The 15,807-nt window shown below is 42.4% G+C and overlaps 1 protein-coding gene across 1 annotated transcript in view; it reads left to right on the forward strand.

Annotated features, from left to right (window-relative positions):
* Positions 1-15,807, forward strand: part of PIK3C3 (phosphatidylinositol 3-kinase catalytic subunit type 3) — a 189,372-nt gene that overhangs the window by 164,994 nt on the left and 8,571 nt on the right. The window contains exon 24 of the mRNA XM_056523238.1: positions 2,795-2,934. Coding sequence (XP_056379213.1) covers positions 2,795-2,934 — 140 coding nt within the window. The remainder of the gene's footprint in view (positions 1-2,794; positions 2,935-15,807) is intronic.

Here is a 15,807-nt window from a genome sequence, read left to right on the forward strand (position 1 = left end):
CCCCCTCCCCTCCCCAATAAAAATGAAAAACGTCTGGTACTCCACGGTTTCCAAAACGGAGCCTCCAGCTGTTGCAAAACAACTCCCAGTATTGTCGGACAGCCGTTGACTGTCCAGGCATGCTGGGAGTTTTGCAACAGCTGGAGGCACCCTGTTAGGGGAATTCTACGCCAGTGATTCCCAATGTCCACCCCTATGCAAGTCCCTAATTCAGGCCTCAAATGCGCATGGCGCTCTCACTTTGGAGCCCTGTCGTATTTCAAGGCAACAGTTTAGGATCACATATGGGGTATCGCCGTACTCGGGAGAAATTGTGTTACAAATTTTGGGGGGTATTTTCTGCTTTTACCCTTTTTAAAAATGTAACATTTTTGGGAAAACAAGCATTTTAGATAAAAATTTTTTTTTTTTTTTTACATATGCAAAAGTCGTGAAACACCTGTGGGGTATAAAGGTTCACTTAATCCCTTGTTACGTTCCCCGAGGGGCCTAGTTTCCAAAATATAATGCCATGTGTTTTTTTTTTTTTCTGCTGTCCTGGCACCATAGGGGCTTCCTAAATGCGGCATGCCCCCAGAGAAAAATTTTCTTTCAAAAAGCCAAATGTGACTCCTTCTCTTCCGAGACCTGTAGTGCGCCAGCAGAGCACTTTTCACCCCCATATGGGGTGTTTTCTGAATCAGGAGAAATTGGGCTTCAAATTTTTAGGGGTATTTTCTGCTATTACCTTTTTTAAAAATTAAAAATTTTTGGGAAAACAAGCATTTTAGGTAAACATTTTTTTTTTTTTTACATTTTCAAAAGTCGTGAAACACCTGTGGGGTATTAAGGTTCACTTTATCCCATGTTACATTCCCCGAGGGGTCTAGTTTCCAAAATGGTATGCCATGTGTTTTTTTTTGCTGTTCTGGCACCATAAGGGCTTCCTAAATGCAACATGCCCCCAAAAACCATTTCAGAAAAACGTACTCTCCAAAATCCCCTTGTCGCTCCTTCCCTTCTGAGCCCTCTACTGCGCCCGCCGAACACTTTACATAGACATATGAGGTGTGTCCTTACTCGAGAGAAATTGGGCTACAAATACAAGTAAAAATTTTGTCCTTTTACCCCTTGTAAAAATAAAAAAATTGGGTCTACAAGAACATGTGAGTGTAAAAAATGAAGATTGTGAATTTTCTCCTTCACTTTGCTGCTATTCGTGTGAAACACCTAAAGGGTTAAAACACTTACTGAATGTCATTTTGAATACTTTGGGGGGTGTAGTTTTTATAATGGGGTCATTTATGGGGTATTTCTAATATGAAGACCCTTCAAATCCACTTCAAACCTGAACTGGTCCCTGAAAAATACTGAGTTTGAAAATTTTGTGAAAAATCGGAAAATTGCTGCTGACCGTTGAAGCCCTCTGGTGTCTTCCAAAAGTAAAAACTCATAAATTTTATGATGCAGACATAAAGTAGACATATTGTATATGTGAACCAAAAAAAAAATGTATTCGTAGTATCCATTTTCCTTACAAGCAGAAAGCTTCAAAGTTAGAAAAATGCTAAATTTTCAAAATTTTCATCAAATTTACGGATTTTTCACCAAGAAAGGATGCAAGTATCGACAAAATTTACCACTTTGTTAAAGTAGAATATGTCACGAAAAAACAATCTCGGAATCAGAATGATAACTAAAAGCATTCCAGAGTTATTAATGTTTAAAGTGACAGTGGTCAGAATTGCAAAAAACGCTCCGGTCCTTAAAGGAGAAGTCCCATGTAGAAAAAGTATTGTGTTTTAAATGCAGAAGCAAAAGTTATATCACTTTGTAAATCACTGACTTCACCCATCTTGTAAGTAAAACCTGTTTTTCTAGCTTCTTTGTTCAGAGAGGAAGTTCAGCAGCTCCCTGTTCTGATGACTTGCGACCCCCCATTGAGCTGCATTATGCTGGGGGCCGTGATGTCACAATTTCCCATAGTTCTGCAGCTTAGCCAGCTCTGTGCACGGCAAGGCAACCTCCCATGTGCAGCTTCAGCCAATCATAGAAGCCCCAGTGAGCTGAGCTCACGTGTATTCATCTCCTCGGCAGGGAAGCATCTGACAGCCAGCTCAGTGTTTATAACAGCAAGAACGATGTCCCAATGTCCCGAGAAGAAGCAGAGGGGGAGGGGGAGATCCCTGCTTTGCCCTGCACTGATCACAATCTGACAGCAGGTCAGTCTGAAAGAACGATGTCCTGAGAATAGAAGCAGGGGGAGGGGAAACACTGAGCCTGCTGTTAGGAAAGTGATCAGTGTCTAGGTCAGTGTATCCCAACCAGGGTGCCTTCAGCTGTTGCAAAACTAAAACTCCCAGGCATGCTGGGAGTTGTAGTTTCACAACAGCTGGAGGCACCCTGGTTAGGAAGCACTGGTCTAGGCTGGGCTACTTCTATGATGAACTGAAAGGCATTATGGGAGACAGGAAGTCAGGGACCTCCATGGACCAGGAAGTACTGATCTTTCAGAGGGGATTACAGGAGAAGGGAGAGGGTGAGATACATGAGGAGCAGATTGTCAGAATGATGAGCTGATTCACTTTCACATGATAGGAAAAAAAATTTGTGACTTGGTCCATGATACTTCTTCTTTAAGGCCAAAATGGGCTCCGTCCTGAAGGGGTTAAGTGGTGATTCAATGTACACAGAATGAGACAGACTAATGTGGCAGCAAAGAAAACAGTTGCACATAGAGCAGGTAGTGAGGTGACTGGTTATAAGCCGAATATTCCTCCTATTTTCATGCTTTTTTAATTCCCAGCGATGTGAGCGTGTCAATTATTCATGCTCTGCGGGATGTTCGGAGAACTTGTCCCCAGCAAATCACCCTGTCACTTCTCGTCCCCTCCTGCTCTCCTCAGAAATATCGCCTTTGAAGGTGCCGACACAGATTTACATATTCAACACCAGGTGAACATAGAAGCGGAGGCTCGGACTGATTCATGGAGACGGGTCCTGTCTGTGTCATAGAATTTTAAGTGTCAGATGTGCTGGAGCCAAATCCTAAGCAAATATCTCCCATACTTGGGCAAAAGAAACTTTAGGATTTCAAGGGGAGGCTTATCCATAAAATACATTGTCTGAGGGCAAAAACATTGTTATGGGAACATTAAAGGGGTACTCCGGTGGGCACATTTTTTTTAGGTCTTAATAAGCAATTGGGGCCAGAAAGTTAAACAGATTTGTAAATTACTTCTATTAAAAAATCTTTACCCTTCCTGTACTTTTTAGCAGCTGTATGCTACTGAGGAAATTATGTTCTTCTTTTTTAATTTATTTTTTTGTCTTGTCCACAGTGCTCCCTTCTGACACCTGATGTCCGTATCAGGAACTGTCCAGAGCAGGAAAAAATCCCCATAGCAAACCTATGCTACTCTGGAAAGTTCCTGACACGGACAGAGGTGTCAGCAGAGAGCACTGTGGACAACACAAAAAATAAATGAAAAAAGAACAGAATTTTTCTCTGTAGAATACAGCTGCTAAAAAGTACAGGAAGGGTAAAGATTTTTTTAATAGGAGTAATTTACAAATCTGTTTAACTTTCTGGCACCAGTTCATAAAAAAAAAAAAATATATAAGTTTTCCACCGGAGTACCTCTTGCCAGATTTATAAGGCCATTAAAGTGACATAAAAATACATTTTTTTTTTTTTTTTACAGGGAGTGAATTACAAATATTATTTCTTTTACCTGCTGTATCATATGCAATAAATAGTTTTAATGACAGTGCCCATTTAATGTGTAAATTTATATAAATGCAGAAAAGTGTTTTCATATATATATATATATATATATATATATATATATATATATTTTTTTTTTTTTTTTTTTTTACTACCTTTTTTTAGTTTTAGTTATATAGTGTTTGTCTTCAGTTTAACCTTGTTCATCCCCTGCATCCCTGGTTAAATCTTGTTGTATATGATTCTTAGTTTACCTGTCTTGTTCACATTATCATATCTGCCATTAGTTTTGTTTCTGTTCATATGCTGTTGTCTGTGTTCTATATTCCTCTTATCATGTTTCCCTGTTTTTGCTGCTTTGTATTCCTGCTGTAATTCTCGTTAATTGACGGTGTGTCCAAGCCCTGTATAGTACTTTTTTTTATTATGTTGACCATGATGCCCCTGCACCTAGGTTAGTTAAGGGACTGGCTCCAAATTGTGAGCTGCCATTTAGGGCAGTAGTGCAAGTAGGCAGGGAAAGAGGGTTCTGGTATATGCTTAGGGATCACTCTTCACTGCCCGACTTGCCACGTATTCGTGGCAATCCTTAGACTTAAATGGTAGAAATTTCTTCAGTTAGAGTACTGCACCTGTGTATTATAACTAGGGATCGACCGATATCGTTTTTTAGGGCCGATACCGATAATCGGTGGAGATTAGGGCCGATAGCCGATAACTTATACCGATATTCCGGTATAAGTTATCGGCTATTTATCCCCCCTGGACACCGCTGCAGAGCATTGATTTTAAGCGGGCGCTTTAAATCAATGCACTGCAGTGGCTTTTGCGGTGCCATAGGCCACCGCCGCCACCACCGGCTTCTCTCCCCCTACCTGTCAGGGTGGTCCGGGCTATCCTTCCTTCCTGTAATGTCCGGCGGCATTCCGGGTGGAGGGTGAACCGGTCCGGGCTGTCCTTCTTCTCCGGGGGTCATCTTCTCCACTCCGGGCAGGCTCCGGCCTAGTGCGCTGCATAGACGCCGCTGCGCAGTGACGCCCGTGCGCAGCGTCGCACCTGACGTCACGGCGTAGCGGCGTCTATGCAGCGTACTAGGCCGGAGCCTGCCCAGAGTGGAGAAGATGACCCCCAGAGAAGGACAGCCCGGACCGATTCACCCTCCACCCGGAATGCCGCCGGACACTACAGGAAGGAAGGATGGATGGCTCGGACCACCCCCATTACAGGTAAGTTTAATTTTTTTTTATTGACTCGGAGGGTGGGGGAGGGGCCCGACCGGTATAGCGGTATGGGCAAAAATCCATACCGGTATACCACCCAGCACTACGGGGGGGCGGGGCATTATCGGCTTATCGGCAAGGTAATTGCCGATACCGATAATGCCCAAAATCGTGATTATCGGCCGATAATATCGGTCATACCGATAATCGGTCGATCCCTAATTATAACCATTGCTCCACTCCAGATAGTATGAGCACAGTAGCAGTGCCAGCGTGATCAGGCCGACTTTACTCTTCTTATGTTGGCAACCAGTTATTTTGTTCCAGCACAATTACAACATCGTAGAAGGTTAAAAAAGGACCAAGGAGAGATGACAAAGAAGAAGCCCCCTCCCCATCAAAACTAGTAAAACCATGATAGTAGGATTTAATAATGGACCTGTCAGGCCCAAGGCCTGATAATTAAAATCCTATATGTGTATTATAATTGTAACTGTGTGATGTATTATCCAAGCCATGGGTGAGAGGTCATTCAGACTGTGTTTTGTGTATTGCATTTTATTGGGGGGTCTGGCTGTTTGTTTACATCTCCTTTGAAGTCAAAGGCTTTTTTGAAGTCCTGCACTCTGGTCCCATCGTATAATCAAACAGATAAGGGGCCAGGAAGAGAGAAGACCCCCCTGGTGGGATCAGAGGGGAGGGGGGAATGGAGTTTCCCTCCAAAGAAAGCAGATATGATATTTAAACAATGCTAGACTAAAAGTTGGTTGTTAAAAGCTGGGCCACAAGCTGACAAGACCATCCTAAGAACAGCTCCCTCATGGACTGCTATATCATCATGCTGTAAGAACTTCATCTTTTGTTTTCTGAACTTGCCTTGCTAAACTCTTTTATACATTTTTGTAACTGTATGTCATTTGTTTCTGTATTTTTATATAGCCAGCACTGTGATACATTTTATCAGATTAAATGTTTAATTAATCAGCTCTGGTCTTTGATCTCTAAATATATGAGCTCACCTTTCTGAAGGCGGCTCTGGTGGAAACACGTTTATCTAAGGGTTAATTTGGTGACTTGCTGGGACTAGTAGTGGATACCCAGAGGTCTGGCGGCTTTAACCCTCGCACCATCACACTCTCTCTAATGTCTTGGCTGGACCGATAGGGTGTGATCGTGACAGCACCATCTTCCTAAAGATTGTTATTGGGCTATGTATTATTATTTTTGTTTTAAGATGCATTTACCTTTTCGGTGGCCATCTGGGAATTCAGAGATTTTCAAAATCTTTGACCTATCGGGTCCTGTAAATGATGGCTTAACCTCCACCGTTACATACTGTATGTGGATTACTTTACATTACACTTCTAATAAGAATTTGGGACCCACTTGAAAAGGATCTGTCAGCCCCTCTTACATGTCTGATTCATGAAAATGTGTCCTGATTTCCCAACTCGCACAGGCTGATGCATTCTTATGGATTCCCCTAGGAGTCCAAATCATATGGACACTATCGTAAAATAACTTCCCTCCTTGTGCAGCTGCCCCTGTAATTGTTTAGAGGATCTGCACTGTCCTTGCGAGGTAACTCAAGGCATCTCTCTCATCTCAGCAGCAGTGCTTAGTGTCTTTCCTTCTTTTGCTTCTAATTCTCATTTATTTTCTGCTCATATCACCAGAACATTTGTAACCTCTTCTCCCCCCACATACCATCTACAGTGCCAGCCTGCTAAGTGCTTAGGTTAACCCTTTACTTGCTGTTCTGCTGTTTCTTTCATGTCGGCTCACATAGCACCTTTCTAAAAATCATCTATACTAGTAAACTGTGTAAATCATCATCCTAGCAAAATGCAGGCCTGTTTAGTGCAATATTTCATGGCATATCAGAGAGGTGAGGTAATGGAGGAAATAACTGTGTGTGTACTACTGTCAAACAGCTCAGTTCAATAGAGGGGGCTCTCAATAAATAATCAATGATAGGTACAATTTAACTTCATTTTTAAAGTTAAACTGTAAGCCTGTTCACACACAGTAAACCTACTAGGTTATAGTGTGTGTGAACAGGAGTCCAACAAGCGGTCACTTCCTTAAATATGTCCAGTAGGTCCTGAGATATGTCCCTCAGAAGATCCTCTGCTAAATTCAGTAAATCGTGCACTGGAGGCGGGGCTTCACCCACTCAATTTACATATTCATTGTCTGTGACTCCACATTCTAGTTAAGCGGAGTCACAGACAATGCATATGTAAATCGAGTGGGCGGTACCCCTCCCCCTATATCCTAGTGAAGTGGAGTTGCAAATAATGAATATGTAAATTGAGTGGCAGGAGCCCCGCCCCCTGTGCGCGATTCGCTGAATTTAGCAGAGGATCTTCTGGGGGACATATCTCAGGACCTACTGGATATATTTAAGTAAGTGACCCCTTGTTGGACTCCTGTTCACCAACACTATAGCCCAGGCTGACAGTTTTCCTTTAAATATGTCCTTTTTTATTATGTGACTTCAGCTTTGCCTCCTTCACTCTGTTTTGTTTCCTGCAGTGTCTCATATTTGCGTGTTTATAACTTGTGAATAGCTTAATACAACCAAACAATATATTCTTCCATTTGATCATTATTTAATATCTCAGACAGACAGAAGATATTAATCAGATTTTGTAATAAAGCTTCATGTTCATAACAGAACAGCTTTAGGGTTCTCTGTGGGAGGTTTACAAGACAGAACTGAGACACGTGCTGAGCAATGAGAGGCTGTTATAGTCATTTCCCATCTGAGAGATGAAATATCACATAAAATATTTTTTCCGGCTCCATTAAACTATCTATCTATCCAGCAAATGGAAACGCAGTAGCACTCCAATGGCGAATCAATGGTAAATCAACTGGTGCCAGAAAGTAGAACAGATATGTAAATTACTTCTATTAAAAATCTTAACCCTTCCAGTACTTGTCAGCTGCTGTATGTTTTAGAGGAAGTTGAATTTCTTTTGAACTTCCTTTCTGTCTGACCACAGTGCTCTCTGCTGACACCTTTGTTCATTTTAGCAACTGTCCAGAATAGAAGCAAATCCCCATAGCAAACCTATCCTGCTCCGGACAGTTCCTGAAATGGACAGAGGTGTCCGCAGAGAGCACTGTGGTCAGACAGAAAGGAAATAAAAAATAAAACTTCCTCTGTAGTATACAGTAGCGGATAAATACTGGAAGAATTAAGATTTTTTAATAGAAGTACGGTAATTTACAAATCTTTTTAACTTTCTGGCATCGGTTGATTCAAAAAAAAAATAATTTGTTTTCCAAGGGAGTACCCCTCCCCCCTATAGCCCATTTTGGCCTTAAGGATACAACCAATTTCCTTTTTGCATTTTGTTTTTTTCCTCCTCACCTTCGAAGAGCCGTAACTTTATGTTTCCATCCACAGGCCCATATGAGAGCTTGTTTTTTGCGACTTATTGTACTAATTTACCCTAAAGTGTTTAAAGCAGCTAAAAAAAATATTATTTTGTGGGGAAATTGAAAAGAAAAACTGCAATTTTGCAACTTTTGGAGAATTTGGTTTTTACACAGTGCACAAAACTGACATGTTTTCTTTTGTGGGTCAATAGGATTAAAATGATACCCATGGTTACAAGCTTTTCTTTTTTTTGTACTGTTTGTAAAAAAAATAAAAACTTTTTTTAACAAAATGAGTGTGTTTAAAATAGTCTGACACTCAGTTTTCTATATATGGGGCTATATGAGAACTCTTTTTCTGCGCCATGATCTTTAGTTTTTATCGGATACGCTTTTGCCTAAGTGCGATGGCTACCTCTGCCCCCTCTGTATGTCGCTCCTGCCTTTTTACTCTCATCTGTTTCATATGAGCTGCAAAAATCTTACATGTGAACATTACATCAACATTTGATGACGGTTATGGTGAGGTACTGAGGTTTATAACACTGTTCTAAGAAAAGCAACAGAGAATGCTTTACATCAACCCAACTGATGCAGATGCAGCCGACACCAAACGTGTTGTACAGTGATGCATGCGATATTTTGTGTGCAGGGCTGCTTATTACTTTTTCTGGACTCTCGTTTTCTGTCCGGGTGTGCCCATTGAATTTACAGGGAGCATCAGTGCACACAGTACTGCGTGCAAGAGTTTTTGTTCCTACATGTTCTATCCTTGACAATAGTGTAGTACACCACCAATGTTTTTGGCTGCAGCTACATCTGTACATGCATCTGCTCAGCAATGGAAACCTAACCTATTTAAAACACTTTCCACTAGTGCCGCCAGCAAACTATTTGTTTTTATTTGAAATCTAGAGCTGTCCAGTATTATGCAGTGAGTGAATGCACTAGGCCCTCCAGGGCAACATATTCCTATTGGTTAAAGGGATACTCCCTGGAAAACATTTATTTATTATTATTATTATTATTATTATTTTTAAATCAACTGGTTCCAGAAAGTTAAATAGATTTGTAAATTACTTCTTCTATTAACCTGTTCAGGACCCCGGGTGTACAGGTACGTCCTGACACCCTGGGTCTTAAGGACCCAGGACGTACATGTACGTCCATGGGAATTTCGGTCCCCGCCGGGCAGGGACCGGACCGGGGCGCAGATGCCCAGGGGGGTCATCAGACCTTCCCCCATGTTGGCGATTGGCGCAAATCGCAAGTGAATTCACAATTGCGATTCCGGGTCATTCCGGGTCTATGGTGACCCAGAATATAAGGGGGATCGCGGTTGTCCAAGACACTGACGATCCCCCTGAAGGGAGAGGAGTGAGGTGGCAGGGGTGCCACCCCTCCTATCCCTGCTATTGGTTGTATAGACGCGACGACCAATAGCAGATCGGGGGCGGGGGGGGGGGGTTACTTTAGTTTTCCCCGTTCTGCCCACCCACAATAGGCGGGGCAGGGCGGGGAAACCGACAGGTACCGGCGCCAAAGGTCACTTACCGATCTGCGGAGTCTGCGGGCGACGGTGATTGTCGGGTGGCGATGTCATGCGGATGGCTCCCTGGATCCTACGGAAGCCGGTGAGTTGCCTAGCAGCATCTGGAAGGCTACAGTCTGAGACCACTATACAGTGGTCTCTAAACTATAGCCCTCCAGCTGTTGCAAAACTACAACTCCCAGCATGCCCAGACAGATGTTTGGGCATGCTGGGAGTTGTAGTTTTGAAACAGCTGGATGTCTACAATTTAGAGGCCACTGCACCGTGATCTTCAAACTGTAGCCCTCTAGATCTTGCAAACCTACAACTCCTAGCATGCCCGCACAGCAGATTTCTGTCTGTGCATTCTGGGATTTGTAGTTTTGCAACATCTGGAGGGCCACAGTTTGGAGATCACTGTGCAGTAGTCTCTAAACTCTAGCCCTCCAGGTGTTGCAAAACTGCAAATCCCAGCATGCCCAAACAGCAAACAGCTGTCTCGGCATGCTGGGAGTTGTAGGTGCGTACTACTGTTGCATAACTACAGCTGTTGCATAACTACATCTCCCAGCATGCCCTTCGGCGATCAGTACATGCTGGGAGTTGTAGTTTTGCAACAGCTGGAGACACACTGGTTGGAAAATACTGAGTTAGGTAACAGAACCTAACTGAAGGTTTTCCAACTAGTGTGCCTCCAGCTGTTGCAAAAGTGCAACTCCCAGCATGCATGGTCTGTCAGTACATGCTGGGAGTTGTAATTTTGAAACAGCTGGAGGTTTACAGGGTACATTCACACGGGCAGATTTACAGTAAGTTTTCCTGCTTGATGTTTGAGCTTTCGTAAATTTTTCGCCGCAGCGCAAACTCCTAGCGGGAAACTCACCGTAACCCGCCTGTGCGAATGTACCCTAAAAACACTACACTAACACATAATAAAGGGTAAAACACAACATATACACCCCCTTACACTGTCCCCCCCAATAAAAATGAAAAACGTATTATATGGCAGTGTTTCCAAAACGGAGCCACCAGCTGTTGCAAAACAACTCCTCCCATCATTTCCGGACAGTCACTGACTGTCAAGGCATGCTGGGAGTTTAGCAACACCTGGAGGCACCCAAAATTTGTAACACAATTTCTCCTGAATACGGAAATACCCCATATGTGGACGTAAAATTCTCTGCGGGCGCACAACAAGGCTCAGGAGTGAGAGTGCACCATGTACATTTGAGGCCTAAATTGATGATTTGCACATGGGGTGGCTGATTTTACAGCGGTTCTGACATAAACGCAAAAAAAAAATACCCACATGTGACCCCATTTTGGAAACTATACCCCTCACGGAAAGTAACAAGGGGTATAGTGAGCCTTAACACCCCACAGATGTTTGACGAATTTTCATTAAAAGTTGGATGGGAAAATGAAGAAAAAATTTTTCACTTAAATGCTGGTGTTACCCTAAATTTTTCATTTTCACAAGGGAAAATAGGAAAAAAGCCCCCCAAAATTTGTAACCCCATTTCTTCTGAGTAAGAACATACCCCATATGTGGATGTAAAGTGCTCTGCGGGCGAACTACAATGCTCAGAAGAGAAGGAGCGCCATTGGGATTTTGAAGAGAAAATTTGTCCGGAATTGAAGGTCACGTGTGTTTACAAAGCCCCCATTGAGCCAGAACAATGGACCCCTCCCACATGTCACCCCATTTTGGAAACTACACCCCTCACGTAATGTAATAAGGGGTACAGTGAGCATTTATGCCCCACAGGTGTCTGACAGATATTTGGAACAGTGATCCGTGAAAATGAAAAATTTAATTTTTCATTTGCACAGCCCACAGTTCCAAAGATCTGTCAAATGCCAGTGGGGTGTTAATACTCACTGCACCCTTTATTAAATTCTGTGAGGGGTGTAGTTTTCAAAATGGGGTCACATGTGTGGGGGGTCCACTGTTCTGGCACCACGGGGGGCTTTGTAAACGCACATGGCCCCCGACTTCCATTCCAAACAATTTCTCTTTCAAAAAGCTCAATGGCGCTCCTTCTCTTCTGAGCATATTTTAGTTCGCCAGCAGAGCACTTGATGTCCACACATGGGATATTTCCATACTCAGAAGAAATGGGGTTACAAATTTTGGGGGGCATTTTGTCTTATTATCCCTTGTAAAAATTTTAAATTTAAGGGAAAACTAGCATTTTAGTGAAAAAAAAAAAATTATTTACGCATCCAACTTTAACGAAAAGTCGTAAAACACCTGTGGGGTGTTAAGGCTCACTGGACCCCTTGTTACGTGCCTTGAGGGATGTAGTTTCCAAAATAGTATTTTTTTTTTTTTTTTTTTTTTTTTGCTGTTCTGGCACCATAGGGGCTTCCCAAATGCAACATGCCCCCCAAAAACCATTTCAGAAAAACTCGCTCTCCAAAATCCCACTGTCGCTCCTTCCCTTCTGAGCCCTCTACTGCGCCCGCCGAACACTTCACATACACATATGAGGTATTTTCCTACTCGAGAGAAATTGGGTTACACATTTTAGGAAGATTTCTCTCCTTTTACCCCTTGTAAAAATTCAATAACTGGGTCTACAAGAACATGCCAGTGTAAAAGATTTTGAATTTTCTCCTTCAATTTGCTGCTATTCCTGTGAAACACCTAAAGGGTTAACAAACCTTTTGAATGTCATTTTGAGTACTTTGAGGGGTGCAGTTTTTATAATGGGGGTCATTTGTGGGGTATTTCTAATAAGAAGGCTCTTCAAATCCACTTCAAAACAGAACTTTTTGGGAAAAATTGGAAAATTGCTGCTGAACTTTGAAGCCCTCTGATGTCTTCCAAAAGTAAAAACATGTCAACTTTATGATGGAAACATAAAGTAGACATATTGTATATGTAAATCAATATATAATTTATTTGGAATATTCATTTTCCTTATTAGCAGAGAGCTTCAAAGTAAAAAAAAAAAATGCTACATTTTCAATTTTTTCATCATATTTTGAATTTTTCACCAAGAAATGATGCAAATATCGACAAAATGTTACCACTAATATAAAGTAGAATATGTCATGAAAAAACAGTCTCGGAAATTAGAATGAAAGGTAAAAGCATCCCAGAGTTATTAATGCTTAAAGTGACAGTGGTCAGATGTGCAAAAAAATGGCCGGGTCCTACAGTGAAAATTGTCTGGGTCCTTAAGGGGTTAAAACATGTTAATCCTTCTAGTACTTATAAGCTTCTGTATGTTCCACAGGAAGTTTTTTTTTTTTTTTTTTCCAATGTCCTTTCTGTCTGACCACAATGCTCTCTGCTGTAGGAGTAGGAGCAAATCCTCATAACAAACCTATCCTGCTCTGGACAGTTCCTGACATGGACAGAGGTGTCAGCAGAGAGCACTGTGGTCAGACAGAAAAGAAAATTCTAAAAGAAAAGAACTTCCTGTGGAGCATACAGAAGCTTATAAATACTAGTAGGATTAAAGGGGTACTCCACTGGGGAAAAAAAAATTAATCAACTGATGCCAGATTAAACAGATTTGTAACTTCTATTTGAAAATATTAACTCTTCCAGTACTTATCAGCTGCTGTATACTAAAGTTCTTTTCTTTTTTAATTTCTTTTCTGTCTACCACAGTGCTCTCAGCTGACACCTCTATCCATTTTAGGAGTAGGAGCAAATCCCCATAGAAAACCTATCCTGCTTCGGACAGTTCCTAAAATGGATAGAGGTGTCAGCAGAGAGCACTGTGGTCAGACAGAAAGGAAATTCATAGAAAATCCAGAACAACATATTCCAATGGCTTATGTATTTATTAAGAAGAATATGGTTCAAGACAAATGGTATTTTCATAATATAAGCAAAGCAATGATATAGGAGAACAGATCAGATGGGGACAGCTAGTCTTATCTCTATCTGTATGTCCTGCCTGACAACAATGTAGGTCCCCTGTCCTAGTGACCTGGGCCTACACTGGAACCTCCTAGTAGACCCTAGGCTAGATAGGGGACACACATATTCATGATGTATCAGTTTAATTCAGCAGGAGAATGGCCCCTAAGGTGGAGGGCTAAGGATATAATCACACAGATAAATACAGGAAAACCAAACATGTGGTAGGTACAGAATAGAAAGACCCGTGGAAAATAACCAGGGGTGTAACACCGTATTCAGATATCAGACAAGGGCAGTTGTCTATACAGCATAGTTGAAGATATTCATATGCACATATGGGTGAAACCACAAAAATCCAATGAGTTTCGCTATTCTGTATTACTACAGGTAGCTCGTCAGAGATGAATAAGGAATACTTAGAGAGGGGTCACTGGGGACCCTACACATGGTTGCTATGTGCCATCACATGTATAATTACTTGAGAGAGTGCGTACATTAGATATTCTACAATTGTTGTGTAAGATAGGTGACAGAGGTCTGGACAGTTCTGTTAATGGTGCATAATCTTGTACGTGGGTAACCTGGTAACTCATGGATGGATCCTTGGTGAATGGTAGTTCCCACTCAGGAGCAACTACGTCTTGTGCATGGGTAACCTGGTAAACAGATGGCTCCTTGGTAAATGGTAGTCCCCACTCGGGAGCAATTAGGTCTGGTACGTGTGTCCCAGAGACAAGAGCTGGGTCCGGTCCAGAGTTCCCAGAGAGGGACCCAGGAGAGAGGATTATGTCCGGTTCCCGTGGCATCCGAGCTATCCGCATGTCACTGTGCGGACAGCTCGCACGCCATGGGAACTGGACATAATCCTCTCTCCTGGTTCCCTCTCTGGGAACTCTGGACCGGACCCAGCTCTTATCTCTGGGACACACGTACCAGACCTAGTTGCTCCCGAGTGGGGACTACCATTTACCAAGGAACCATCTGTTACCGGGTTACCCATGCACACGACCTAGTTTCTCCTGAGTGGGAACTAACATTCACCAAGGATCCATCCATCAGTTACCAGTTTACCCACGTACGAGATTATGCACCATTAAAGGGGTACTCCAATGGAAAACTTTTTTTTTTAAATCAACTGGTGCCAGAAAGTTAAACAGATTTGTAAATTACTTCTATTAAAAAATCTTAATCCTTCCAGTTCTTTTTAGGGGCTGTATACTACAAAGGAAATGCTTTTCTTTTTGGATTTCTCTTCTGTCACGACCACAGTGCTCTCTGCTGAACTCTGCTGTCCATTTTAGGAACTGTCAAGAGCAGGAGAAAATCCCAATAGCAAACATATGCTGCTCTAGACAGTTCCTAAAATGGACAGAGATGTCAGCAGAGAGTACTGTGGTTGTGACAGAAGAGAAATCCAAAAAGAAAAGCATTGACTCTGTAGTATACAGCCCCTAAAAAGTACTGGAAAGATTAAGATTTTTTAATAGAAGTAATTTACAAATCTGTAACTTTCTGGCACCAGTTGATTTAAAAAAAAAAAAAACTTTTCCACGGGAGTACCCCTTTAACCTGTTAAGGACCCAAGGCGTACCTGTACGCCCTGAATCCACTCCCGATCTATAACGCGGGGCCACGGCGTGACCCCGCGTCATAGCGGGTCGGGCCTGGCCTCTAACAGCGGCCGGGACCCGTGGCTAATAGCGCGCGGCATTGATCGCGCTGCCGCGCGCTATTAACCCTTTAGACGCGGCATTCAAAGTTGAACGCCGCGTCTAAAATGAAAGTGAAACCATGCCGGTTAGCTCAGTGAGCTGTTCGGAATAGCCGTGGTGAAATCACGGCATCCAGAACAGCTTACAGGACAGCTGGAGGATCCCTACCTGCCTCCTCGCTGTCCGGTCGCCGAATAACTGCTCAGTGCCTGAGATCCAGGCATGAGCAGTCAAGCGGCAGAATAATCGATCACTAGTTTCCTATGAGAAACCAGTGATCAATGTAAAAGATCAGTGTGTGCAGTGTTATAGGTCCCTATGTGACCTATAACACTGCAAAAAAAAATAAGTTAATAAAGATCATA

Source organism: Hyla sarda, chromosome 1, assembly GCF_029499605.1.
Source record: "Hyla sarda isolate aHylSar1 chromosome 1, aHylSar1.hap1, whole genome shotgun sequence".
Taxonomy (NCBI): Eukaryota; Metazoa; Chordata; class Amphibia; order Anura; family Hylidae; genus Hyla; species Hyla sarda.